Genomic DNA, 13,430 nt, shown 5'->3' with positions numbered 1-13,430 from the left:
AAAGAAAAATCATCCTAGTTTTCTCTTCATGCTTCTATTGAAAGCAACTCCACCAACCCCCCCCCGTCCCCCCCGTCCCCCCATCTCCCCCTCCCCCCTCCTGCAGTCACCTGACCCCCCCCCCCCCCTCCCTCTAGGCCTTCTTGCATTTGCCCTTCTTCTCACGCTGCTGGAACTTTCTCAGTCGCCGGGCCCACATGTCCCGCCACTGGATCACCAGGCTGGCCTTGTCTGCCACCACCCCGCTCGGGTCTGGGGACGAGTCATTGTTCCCTAGCAGCAGGTACTTCTTTCCAGGCTTGATCTTGGGACACTTGCAGGCCACATCCTTGGCCCTCACCCAGAGGAGCTGGTCCCCGCGTCGGATGCGACTTTGCCCTTGCTTGTAGACGGAAATGACGTTCACCGTGAACTTCCACCACTCGCCAGCCTTGTCTGCCTTCAGGATGTGCACTTGGAGAGCTGTGGAGAGACAGAGGTACATGTGTCCGTTTCATACACGCTCAGGAAATGATGAATTCCTGCTTCGTTTTCTATTTGCGTGAGTACAGGTACAGTGGGATGGTTCTTTTTACATTTCCCATCTTACTCTCATCTGAGACTTTCAAACACATCTCTGTACAGCAAAACCTGGGGCCCAAAAGCAGGGCCAGCCATTTATCTGCACGCCCTGGCGTGCTTCAGGGAGTTTAGGGCCTTGTTCATTGGCCCAACGGAGATGTGACTATTCTGCCAAGGATGGGATTCGAACCAGCGACCTTCTGAACGCCCGTTTTATTGACGGTTCTGTCGTAACCATGGGGACTGTAGACCCTCTCAGGGAATGTATTAACTTTCTGACATCAGATACTCCTGTTAAAAAAAGTATAAAATGTCACATTACAGCCATTTGTCACCAAGATACAAAATAACAATTTAGCAAAATAATAAGAAAACAGTATTGTCCCTTATGTATGAATCCGTCCAAACTGCTGACCTGCTTGGCCAATATCACTCCTCCCATTCATTCCTCCTGACCTGACCTTTGTCCTCCCTTGTTGTGCCGTCCCGCACATTCGTTTTCACGGCAACAGTTGCCATAGTGTTTCTTCAGACAGAAGAATGGTCGCCCGTTATGTACATTTGAAAAGCACACCTCCCTGTGAACTGAAACACTCTACACTGGATGTTTCCCTGACAACTGGTTTCCTTCTCCAGACCAGCGAGTTTTTAAAAAAAAAAAAAGAGAGTGGGGGGGGGGAAAGGTTTCAGACAAAAGGAATGGCCCCCGGGATTGAATTCCTTTATTTTCATAGCAAATTAGAGGAAATGGTGAAACATTTCACGAAAGAATCTGCAGACTTCGAAGGAAAAACAACCCATTGTTGGGAGCAGTAAAACCTGCAGAGAAACGTGGTGTAAATGCAAGACTGCGGCCGCCTCTGTGATTTACACATGCGGCGAACTGCCAGACACACTACCCTGGAGCTGAGAGACAGCAGTGTTAGCTGTCTTCCCTCAAAGTGCGTTCAGTCTGTCAGATATCAGCGCTAAGCAGCAGCATTGGCTTGTGCTGACGTCTCCGTGCTGCCTGCAGGTGCCGCTCATTCGCGACTTTCCCGTGCTTTTCGCTTATTACCGGAGGCCCGCATCGCTGCGGCCTCCCTCCAGTGACTGACTTACAGATTCCCACAACAGAAGCAGGAGCCTGCGTTCTGTCACGCAGCGGCTTTTCTAGGCAACGCTTACGTAATCCATTCTGGCAGCAGAACGGGCTCCGGCTGGCAGCCGGAAAGTCTGAGAGCAAGCGACAGACGGAGGGTAGCGGTGTGGAGCCATCGCTCCGGGCGCGCATCCTCACCGGAGTGATCACAGTCGCTCCCAAAGCCACCCCAGCTCTGCTCAGGGGAGTGTGCAACTGCAGCTGAGCACCGCGGAACAGGAAACGGCGCGTTCCGGAGGTGCTGCATGGTGAACAGGTTTGAGCAAATCAGTACCAGTCGCTGATAGAAAGTGGGCAGCTGTAGTCTATCAATAAACCGCCGTGCACTAAGCCTTTCTTTGGGCTGCCGGAAGGTGACTTGTCTGCCGACCCTGGGATTCAAACCAATCACCTTCTGGTCATATGGCATCCTAACCCTCTGAGCCACACATTGCCCATTGGGTTTTGGCCTCCTTAACAAGCTAATCCTTTCAGAAGCGGCTTTCCCGACCTTTTGGTTTGTTTACATCCCAGTATCAGGCTAAATGGGAGAGGGCAAGAAGGTTTTGTGGGCCATTAGGGCTCAGGTGACACAGAGTGATGTCACACGGGGGACCACCACACGCCCAACATTGACAAAGCAGGGATGGGACCTGGAGGCTGCCACCCACGATTGCTGGGACGTCCCTGTTCCCGCAGGGGCCGAGGCTGGCATTCGTGGGTGGAGGTGGGCTGCTCTGGCCATGAATGGCTCATTGATGAAGAAGAACGGACCTTCTTCAGCCCTTGCGTACAATATGCCCTGTCATAGCCCTCTGAACGTCCCGGCAAAGAGAGCAGGAGGAGAGAGGGAGCAGCAGAGGGGGTATTGGGGTGGGGCTTTAGCGACGCTCAGAGCTACACGTCACCCAGAAGGGGGGGGGGCACTCACACGTGCCTGCACTCCTGCCCAGAGACTCTGACTGGGTGACCACAGGGGCATGAGATCCTGGCAGACAGAGCTCCCTTTGATTGTTTGTTGCCAGGGGTGTCAGCCTGGGAATATTCTCCCCCCGCCATCACTGTAGTAACACACACAGACAGAGAATGAACACATAATGCATTCATGCCACCACTGCCATGTCACACAGGCGCTACTGGGTGGCAAGATCACGACCTCGAATCTGTGTTTTGGGGGATGGGGGGTCAACCCTGCGTGCTTGTTAACAGAGGATCATGCCTACTGAGATGTAGCGTGAATTAACTGGGGGTGTGTTCCCCCCCCCACCGCCAAAGATGATTTAAAGATGCATCACCGAATAAGGCGGACAGAAATGGTAAATGAGCCGGGGTGGGAGGGGCACTCAAAATGGCCTCTCGCTGTGTAATCCGTTTGAGCCTCTTGGACAGAATGGGAAGGTGATGGAGCTGAAGTCAGACAAGAAGAACCTTCACCATCGGCCATGAGCTGAGATTTCCAAACTACTCGACTCTTGTGTGTGGAATATTGCCCCAGTGGCAACGTATTTATCAAATCAATTTTTTGGTATTGTTACAATTTGATGCTGATTCTGTATACACGCTTCGCGCTCAGGGGGGGGCAGAGGCCGTCCACCTGGGGGAGGGCGCGACCAGAACTGGAGTCACCAGCTGGGAGCCGGCGTCCTCTACTGGAAGTGCTGGGAACGTGCCCATCATTCTGGGACGCTTAGCGTAATTTGTCACTTGGGGGCGGGGGGCTATGGTTTGAGATGCTTTGTAATGTCGCGTGATTAATGGTTTAGCTTGGGGGGGGAGGGGGGGGGGAAAATAAAGATGGACAGAAAAGAGAGAAAAGTCCCTGTGCGGAGGTAATGGGGGTGTCTGCTTTCCAGCGCAGCCAATAACATGCTATCTGCACCCTCCCTGCCCCCCCACTGTGGTTGTGGTGTGTCAGACTCTGTACAGAAGCCACAAAACATCTTTTCCTCACTCTGCTCCTGCCCCCGCCCCCCCCCCACGCCCCCCCCAATACCCTCTGCTCTCGATCTAGAAGAGACTCCACTTCTCCTGTCACTGGAGAGGCACAGGCCACAAAACCTCAGTCTCCAAGCCGCTCAGAGAAGACGCCGGAAGCTTCCTATAAGCGGAACCTCCTAATGCGAACCATAAGCGGTCATACGCCGCGTGATCCAGTGCGGAGTGATTATTTTCAAGAGGGAAAGAACATCTTCCAGTGGCTGTCCGTTTCCCTGCCATTTTACGCACAATCCTCAGCGCCCCGCTGGTCCATCACGGTACCACTGGAAGGCGCTCATTGCTAGCATGTGTGTTATGCGGAGGGCAGGATATACGGCAGGAGAAGGAGGCTCAAGCGAAGGAGTAAGCGAACCCCTTTCGGGGTCATTTAGTTTGCGCCGCCTCGACAGGCCAGTATGGTAATACTTTGACCTCTGCAGCAGTCGTCTTCCCATTCTTCTTACAGTATTATATTTAGAAAAATCAAACCACAGGCATGTGTGAGAAGCAGCCAGACCCTCCGAAGAGCCCCGTCCAGCGATGGAGCTCAGCCGCTGTCCGCGGGAGCCGCCGACGGTTTGAAGTCACCACCCAGGTTTATTATTTTTTTCGTTGCAGGCATTTGGCGGAACACTTGCTAAATCTGTCTCAGGACTTGACCTGGCGCCACTCAGGATGTGGGTTTGGGCACAGTCCCAGCCAACCCCCCCTGCCCCCCCCCCCCCCCCCCCAGTGTCCTGCAGTCCGGAGTATGCGGATAGCGTGTTTGGGCCTGCATGCTTGTCGCAGAGTTCAATTATTGACTCCCGCTTCCTGAGTTTTCTAACGACTTCCTTAATACCTATGTCTCATTGCCCCCGCCCATGAGTTCCTTATGGCCACAAAGCCCCCCCAGAGGATGGCTGGGCTGAGAAAAAGTGGATTAGGTCGCCAAACTTTCTATGATGGAGGGCTGGGGAAGGGAGGCCTGGCCCTCGCTGAGCCCCACTGTGGGGGAGGGAATTGTCTGAAATTTGTAACTGAGGAGGAGTGTAAGAGCTAGCAGTGGGGGCTCCTGTTGCAGCCCGTCTGATGCTTTGGAGTCCCAGGCACAACCCCCCCCCCCCCACACACACACACACACACACACACACACACAAAAAGGTAGAAAGGAAATCCAATGCATCACAGCTCTGTGGTGTTTGACAGGGAACCAACTCGTGCCAGACATCCCAGGAGCTGCCCCTCTGAGGACATCCCCATGGCAGGTGGGCATGCTGTGACCCCGGCAGCTGGGGGGGGGTGGCAGCCGTGAGACTCGCCGCCCCATTAATACCCAACCATCCCGCCTCAAACCGCCTCCAGCCTTCCCACAAATCCCTGGGTCTTCCCGGGTATCCTGCCCACCGTTTACGGGAAGCGAATGTAAACACGGGAAGCAGGCCAGATGGTAGGAGACGCTCCATCCAGGGCCATCCGTAGCCTGCCTATATACGGCTGAAGCGCGATCATATATTACCCAGAAAGTATTAACGGTCTCACAGCCGTAAACAACACAAAAGACACGTGGCTGCTGTGTGGGATGGCTGGGCACAGCGGGAGTCTTCGTATGATGAATTAGTCCATTGAGTTTCCTTCTATTTTGATGCACCAGCGATGTCAGCCCCCCGGATGGCCGCATGGTCCTGGGTTCTCCGCAGCTCCTAGGCCGAGTTCACGCTCACTGAAGGTCCTGGAGACGCCTTGACCCGTCACCGTGCAGCAAACACGGAGCTGACCACAGTGTAAATACGACGATGCCGACCATGCCCTCTGAAGCCCCACCTATAGAGGGCGCCGGTGTTGGTAGCTAAGTTCCCATGCCTCCTAAACCCCCCCCCCCCCAGGAATGCTGCCAGGGGAAAGGCTAAGGCATGCTCCCTTAATAAGGACCGCTGTAGAATCTCGAGGCCCCCTGGCCGTCGCCCCAGCCCGGCCTGATCCGCTTAGCGCCTGCATATTTTCGTGAAAATGGCTCGGATCGGTGCGGAAGTGTGCCTTCCGCCAGGAGCTTACCGTGATCTTTCTTGCAGTACTTCTTCATGCTGATCTTCAGCTTTCCTTTGGACGCCTTGCAGTAGGAATCACAATCTGTGCAGGGATGGGGGAGAGAGAGGCACACATTACGCTCTGTTAAAATGACGGCGACGGGCGAGGGGGGGTGGGGTGGGGTGGGGCAGTTCCCTCGGAATCCCCTCTTGAATACCTTTACTCAGCCTGAAACCCATCGGCCGACTCCGATTGTGCCGGGTTACAGAGACCAAAAAAACCACAAAAGTCCCACCCGGTAAATTCCACGGCTGTCCGCCCGTCGCCCCCCCCCCCCCCCCCCCCGCCTCCACAATGAGACCGCTGGGCTGAGGTTATTGTGCCACCCAGATCTTTTCAGAGACACACAAAATCTGCCCCCCTCCTTTGCTGTCAAAGTGCCACTGTGGGACTGATTAAGGCCTATACAACCCTCCTTGTCAGCTCTCCCCACCCCCGACACCCCCGACCCCGGGCCATGTCAACCTTTGGCATTTATTGCATGGGGATCCTGCGGATGGGGGTCAGCGTGGCACAAAGGGAGGTCAGGGAGGAAATTAGCGGCCCGTCAAGCGTTGGCGGGGGCCTTTGGTGTCCGCCCTAAGCGCTGAACAAATAAATACCTCACACCAGCCAAATTGCTCCGTGGCCTCGGAGCACAGCGCTGGGGGGGGTCTGTTCCAGATCACCAGTTTACCGCACCCCGAGGCAGACAGGGTGGGGACAGGGGTATGTGCATTTATAATGCATAGCTGTGCATAGAGGTATATCCCCCCTCAGGAGCCTTACTGACCCCCCCCTCCGCGGCCTATGTGTGATAGGGGCTGAACTTTTGTTTTACCCTCTCCCCGACTGACACAAATTGGATCCAGAATATCTTTCTTGGGCTGTCCCGGAACATTGCAATGAGGGGGAGGCCCTTTTTTTTGAGATGGTGGGGGTGGTGGTGGTGGGGGGGGGGGGGCGCGGGCCAGTTGGAGAGGTGCAGGGGCCTTTCAGGCGGCCTGAATATGAACAAACTGCATTGTGTGGCACGGCCCAGTGTCCATGCCTGCCTTTTATTTCCCATTATGCCGTGTGTGAATGCGGTTGCCGCGGTAACCACGGAATGGGGAAGAATGCACCGGCGCGAGGGGGAGGGGGGCACTCTCGGTAAACCCCGAGTCAGCGCCGGACGGCGAGCGTGTTTGTGTAAATGAAACAGGGGAGTCCATATCAGCCACGACTGATTTCCATCTAAATGTGCCGGGGGGCAGCTTGTTTATCCGCGGGCCGCCGGACGCTGGCGTGATTCCTCCCTTTGATATCTCCCGGTTCCCATTAGCGCACCCTCAGAGGCGGTGGCCCTGGCATGCCCCGGCAAGCTGGTCTCCCGCAGCGCGGACAAGCGCCCCCTTTGTGTCTGCCCAACGAGCCGGCTGAAAGCAGGCCTCCTGCGCCCCAAAAGACCCTACTTTCCCAAAGACGGAGCGCGAATGGAGCCCCCCCCCACCGGGACATGGGGCCCCTGGGACTGGATGGGGGATAGAGGAAGTGCTGGTTTTATTGGCCAAGGGGTGAGATGGAGATCGCGAGGGTAGCTGTTGTACCAGTCTGACGCAAGCCAGTGGCACAGAGACACAGACCTGCATATTGAGGCAATAACATATGAACAGGGACTTGGTGAGGCTGGGGGGGTGGCTGGGTTTTATGCTCAGTCAGATTGATCACAAAACAAATTTCGGCAAATAAAGCAGGTAATTAGATTAAGGCTGCTGCCAGGAAGTGCTGGAATGGGGTCTGTGAGGGACCGGGAGACGGAGTCTCTGGGGAGGTCCGATTTCCTTTCTGGATAAAAAAACCATAAAGTCAGATTTTATTCCCGAAATGGTGAGAGAGCCTCAAACCAGCCCGGGTGCAGCGTGGCTCCAGATGCCAGACCAAATAAGTTCTGACCGGCTGGTTCCAGTAGATCGACCGCGGTTTTGGAGCAGGAGGCCGGGTTCACGCCAGAGAGACCGGGCCTCGGGGCATCAAGTGGTAAATCACAAGGAAGAGACCGGAATGCGATGATACACTTTTTTCCACGGTGACTTTTATTAATAAGTCCGTTTCCCAGACTGAACCCTGGGATGCATCTGAGAGGGGTGCGCTGATCCGGCCCGGCAGCCTGGGAGATTCAGGGAGCCACACGGGAGTGTCTGTGATAGAAACACGCATCATCACGGTCGTCCCTGGCATTGGCAGCTGTCCCGCAGACCGGAGCACGTTTGGTCTGCAGTTTTGGCTGTACAGTCTGCCCTCCGTGTGGTCATGGGGCCTCGTACAGGAGATAATTCCGTCTCCACCAACACGCACCCCCCATGCTAAGGAGCCACCTACCTCACATCTGTCTGCCCCCCCCCCCCCCCCCCCCCCCCCCCCCCGCATGCCCACCGGACCTGGTGGGGGGGCAGGGAGGGGTTGTTGGATGCCCCGATAAGACCACCACATCTGCTGACAATGACGACCGGGATGAGGTCACAGTCCGCCACGTGGCAGCGTCCTCCCAAAGGCCGGCAGGCAGTAATGCGTGCGTCTGCGGCTGAGATCTCCTGGGTGGTCACACCAGTCCTGCTACATCCCCCCCAACCCCCCCCCCCCCCAAACCCTGTCTGTCAACTCCCGGGTCGCACCTCTCCATCCGACGACCCGACCCGCCACACTCCGCTTACAAGGCGGTCCTGCTCCTGGAGTCGTGTAGGAAAAATGTAACCTTGAGAGCCTGGAGCAGCCGATGATTATGCGGGCAGATTATAAACCAAAACGGTATCGAAATGTAAGCAAGAGCAGCCCCCGGTGAACGAGCCCCCCCCCACCCGGATGTGTTATGATTGTTCTCTGTGGCTCTGCTGCCTGGTGTGTATTAACATACAGGGACGAACGTATCTACACATGACAAGGGAATCCTGCGAAGAAAGTCCTACATAAAGAAACACGCTCAGTCGTCTTCAAAACAAAAGGACGGCCTCGATAAAGTTGTTTAATCAGCCTGTCTGGGGGCCTGTGCAGTACTTGGATTAAACTGTAACTTTAAAATGGCATAGTAATTGATTGTTGTTTTCTTTATGTGATACAGTGCCTAAATAGTTTGAGTTTGGACGAGCTCCCGCAAGTCGACGCACGTCAGGGGCCGGCGATTCATTTGCAATGCCGCCGTCCCGCCAATTAGCATCCCAGTAAGACGAATCAATGCCTGGTGGGACGAGGGCAGTGGCGTGTTTGCTGTGGGCCTGTTTGTTGGCTTTTCATGGCTGTAAACACAACACAAGCCCCCCCATCACCACACCCACCCTGGAATGACACATATTGTTTGTCAATGTAAAATAACTCCCATGCATGGTCAGAAACACACTTGGCTGGATTTAAAACCCTATAGGTATTTGAATAACATTAGGAGACCTGCAGTAAAGCCTCACTGGTTAAATCTAAGAGTCATATGATCATCTTACGAGAGAAATGGCAAGACAGAACAACCTCAAAAGTATCTGTGTCTGTCTGCCTGTCTGTCTGCCTGTCTGTCTGTCTGTCTGTCTGTCTGCAGTCTCTGTAAATTCAGGACATTATTGTTCCCCCCCCCCCCCGAGTAGCAGAGCTGTGCTACTGTTTTAAATAACATTAATATATTCTAGATAGCACAAATGTGTTCATTTGAACAGTCAATTTCATGGTTCTGGTTTATTTTAGCTGAACTTACGAGCCTCTGCCATGGGATCTTGTTGATAATTACACGTATAATTAATTATCCCATGAGAATCATCGGCATAAGCCTGCAGGGGAGGGACACGAGCACGCTGCCAAATCCACGGTTTGCAGCAAGATCAATTAAATAAAGTTAATCTGAGAATCACTGGCCGCTGGGCTCCGCAGAGGATTTAATCTGCTCCTGCTTGCGACGCTTTTTAAGACCTGACATTTTCTGCCGAGATGAAACAAGGTTTTTTCATGAAAATTCTCATTTGAGTTGATAATCATCGACACTTTTTCATATCGTTCCAGCCGGTGAGTATATAATTAGCTTTTTGTGTTCCCTGAGAGAGTTCTGATCCAATTAGATGACAGCGTCCCTCAAAGGGTTCTGATCCAGTCAGTTCGCTCACCTGTGGGCTCATCCGTGCTGCTCGCAGTCGTCGTGGGAGGTGCCACAGGAATCTCTGTTAGCGGGGAGGGAGCATGAAGCACAAGTTAACCAAGCATTGCTGTTAAAACTCAACTGAAAACCTAAAAGCCGAAGCTTATTTAGATGCTGAGTGATACGAGCGAGTCTGTTTCGTTTTTCTTGGAGGAAGAATTACCAGAGATTAGATGTAGAAATGTTTTCCGATGATGGCACTCTGACAGATTGGTGTGTCCTACACCAGTCAGGCATGATCTTCAGTTGCTACAATCCACACACTTGTTCTTTTAGATGCCCTCTCATCAGCTACCATCCTTGTGTCTCCCTGACCCATTACTGGTTATTTCCTCTATTCCCCCCCAGTCATGCGTGTTGGGAGGGCCTGACTTATCTCCAAAAGAGCAAGACAGCCGCAGTAGAAATACCTCTGTCTGCTATGACTGTGGAAACCCGCAAGATCTTCAAAAGGAGCAGGAATGAGGTTGGCGGGTCAGCATGCCAGGGACCGTTAAGAAGAGACAGCTTCTGAAGGGCTGAGGGCTGTGCAGCCATTACAGAGTTACGGGAAAACTTACTGATCTGATGAATAAATCTGGGTCAGATGCTAGGATGATAAATGATCGTGGCAGCCAGTCAAGCTGAATTGATCGGTTCTTAAAACGTCCGTAACACTTGACAAACAATGCTAATGTATTTAGCTCTTAACGCTGTTTGCATTTAATATTTAAATGAAGCTTCAGTAAAGACAAATTCAATGAAGTGACTCTTTTCAGAGAGCAGATCAGGCGTATGTCTTTCTGGGAAACCTCACCCCACAGACTGAGTTCTGCATTTGTTTTTTGTCCATCTTGACAGGAGTTGCGAGCGAGAGGTAGATCTAATTTTTTATTCAACAGCCTTAATGGAATAAAAATCCATCCACATGATCAAAGCACGGGCTTTCAGTTCATAAGCAGAGGAAGGCTGGCAGAGATCTGAAGTCCTCGCTAAAGTACTTTGACGAGGTGAAACTTTGATTGAATTATCATAGAGGGGACTGGCTTTGAGGCGTCAGTAATTCTCTGCCTTGTGTGACTCTGTCCTTCTGCAGCGCTCGCTGGAAATATCTTCGGCCCGCTGGGAAATGCTGCCCCGCCACTTCGCGGGGCCCCAACCACGTCTGGGCCTCGTTACGGGCAAGACGGGGCCCCCGTCTGTGGGTCGGCATCGCTGAGTAACCTGGAGCACTCACTCAGAGCAGCACTCCACAGCGACCCGGTTAACAGACCCCCCGAAACTGTCTGATAGCGGATCTGGAATCAAGGCAATGTGCCAGATTAAATAAAAAGATTTTCAGGACCCGTCTGCGATAGATTTACGTGCCTCATTGTCGTAAATTACACACAGCCAGGACGACGACTCCCTCTCTGTTAAAGCTGAATTTGGCAGAGAGCTCGATGTTACTCAGTTTAATATCGAGCTACTAAAACTGAAATAGATCATTCTGGGATTATATCAGAACCCACATATATCCAGTTTAATCGCACGAGCAGTCCAGTCTCCAAGTTTCACACCTCTGTCCGTGACACTTTCCCAGTGAAATCGATGTAATCTTATTCTCGTCGGTTTATAGGTTTAATTTATCTTTCTGCATCTCTGCCAAGAATATCTTTGTGATTGAGATCCCTTTTACGAGGGGCTTTGTTCTGTTTCCAAGTTGAATTTCATTGCAAGAGGCACCTTTTCTGAAACACGCATTGTGCTCATTACGCGACGTTCCTCTTTTTGACGCTGGCATTTACACAGAACCAGCCGTGGTACATACAACCCAGCGCCGTGATCCGGGACAGGAAGCCGCCTGCAGCCATGTGCAACCTCCAAGCACATTGAACCAGGTCTGAGACTTGAACCCAGGCCCCATAGCAGGAAATTGTCAGCTCCCATCCAACCCTACCATTTGTGTCTCTACCCTGTTTGGCCAGCAGGTGTCACTGGCCATCCCGGCTTTTCACTCCTTGTCTAACCCTTGTTTGTTCCCTCACTTTTTAGACTGCTACATGGCTCAATGCACTGAGTGTGTGGTACAAACACTATAACTCTGCAGTTGTGGGTTTGAAGCCAGCTTTCTTTCTTTCTTTGTTTTCTGTTTTTCCTAGTGTTTCCTTTGCTTCCCAGTTTTGGTTTACCCTTAGTTTGATATTATTTATCCCTGTGTTATAATTTGTCTTGTTTATGGTTCATTGTCCCTGCCTTGGTTATGTTCTGTTTTACTTGTTTCTTGATTTTCTCCTAGTGCTTCCTTAGTTTCAGGTCTTGTAAGTTCCTTAGTTCTGTGTTCATTGGTGTTCATTTCTTCATCTGTGTCTTGTTGCCTTATGCTCCCATTAATTGGCTATTTGTCATGTTCCACACCTGCCCTCTTGTTAGTTGGTTAACAGTTTCTATTTAAGTGCCTGTTGTCTGATATGTTTAGTTGGTCTTTTTGTGGTTCTGTGTGTGTGTGTGTGTGTGTGTGTGTGTGTGTGTGTGTGTGTGTGCGTGTGTGTGTGTGTGTGTGCATGCACGCGCGCACGCACGCACGCGTGTGTGTTTTTAATCTAATCTTATGTGACGCTCCTAAGATGAGGATATCTGTGCTGTATCTGGTAAGCAGGGCTTGGGCAAGAGGAGGCGGGGCTACGTACTGATGCAGGGGGCGATGGGGGAGCGGCTCTGCTGGTAGCCCTTAGCGCAGCGGTTGCACGTGGTGCCCGTCACGCCGTCTTTGCAGGGGCACTGACCCGTCGTCTGGTTGCAGGTTTTGCCGGCGGCTCCCACAGGATGGCATTCGCACGCTGCGGGAACAGAGAGAGGGGCTAAGAGGGGGACACGAATGTAGAGAGGCTAACAGCCGCTTGGAATGCTGGGATATGAAGATCACCCCCCCCTCGAAGCACCACCCCAGCTGTTTGTTTTTTTTTTGCCAAGATTCAACATTCTTTGTTTGTCACATACAGTTATACAAGTACAACCTGAGTGCTATGAACCATGCAAGAAAGATAATCTTCCACGTTAGTCCCATTTGGTGCTGCGGTGACATCACCGAGGTCTGCTCCCTCTACCCCTGCTCACATCACCTAGGTCTGCTCCCTCTACCCCTGCTCACATCACCTAGGTCTGCTCCCTCTACCCCTGCTCACATCACCTAGGTCTGCTCCCTCTACCCCTGCTCACATCACCTAGCTCTGCTCCCTCTACCCCTGCTCACATCACCTAGCTCTGCTCCCTCTACCCCTGCTCACATCACCTAGCTCTGCTCCCTCTACCCCTGCTCACATCACCTAGGTCTGCTCCCTCTACCCCTGCTCACATCACCTAGCTCTGCTCCCTCTACCCCTGCTCACATCACCTAGCTCTGCTCCCTCTACCCCTGCTCACATCCCGGCTGCGATTTCAGCACTGAAGTGCGGAGGCTGTAATTTGGTGCTCATGTACTTTGTGTGCTTACAGAAACAGAACGGCCATAGATCATGTGGAATGTCAGGATTCGTTAATAACATGACCTTTTGAACTGCGAGGCACTGCCAGATTACAAACCCAAGGCAGGGGACACCTGGGAGCACGCGGAGCAAA

General features: G+C 52.7%; 2 protein-coding genes across 3 annotated transcripts in view; one reads left to right on the top strand and one right to left on the bottom strand.

Annotated features, from left to right (window-relative positions):
• The window catches only part of stx8 (syntaxin 8), a 49,853-nt gene that overhangs the window by 32,176 nt on the left and 4,247 nt on the right, over window positions 1-13,430 (top strand). The window lies entirely within an intron of this gene.
• Window positions 134-13,430, bottom strand: part of ntn1a (netrin 1a) — a 51,812-nt gene continuing 38,515 nt past the window's right edge. Inside the window, 4 exon segments of the mRNA XM_049013917.1 lie at window positions 134-462; window positions 5,693-5,767; window positions 9,823-9,876; window positions 12,503-12,652. Coding sequence (XP_048869874.1) covers window positions 134-462; window positions 5,693-5,767; window positions 9,823-9,876; window positions 12,503-12,652 — 608 coding nt within the window.

This window comes from Brienomyrus brachyistius, chromosome 5 (genome assembly GCF_023856365.1).
Source record: "Brienomyrus brachyistius isolate T26 chromosome 5, BBRACH_0.4, whole genome shotgun sequence".
Lineage (NCBI taxonomy): Eukaryota > Metazoa > Chordata > Actinopteri > Osteoglossiformes > Mormyridae > Brienomyrus > Brienomyrus brachyistius.
The sequence above is the reverse complement of the archived record's forward strand: the minus strand, read 5'-3'. Positions and strand labels throughout refer to the sequence as shown.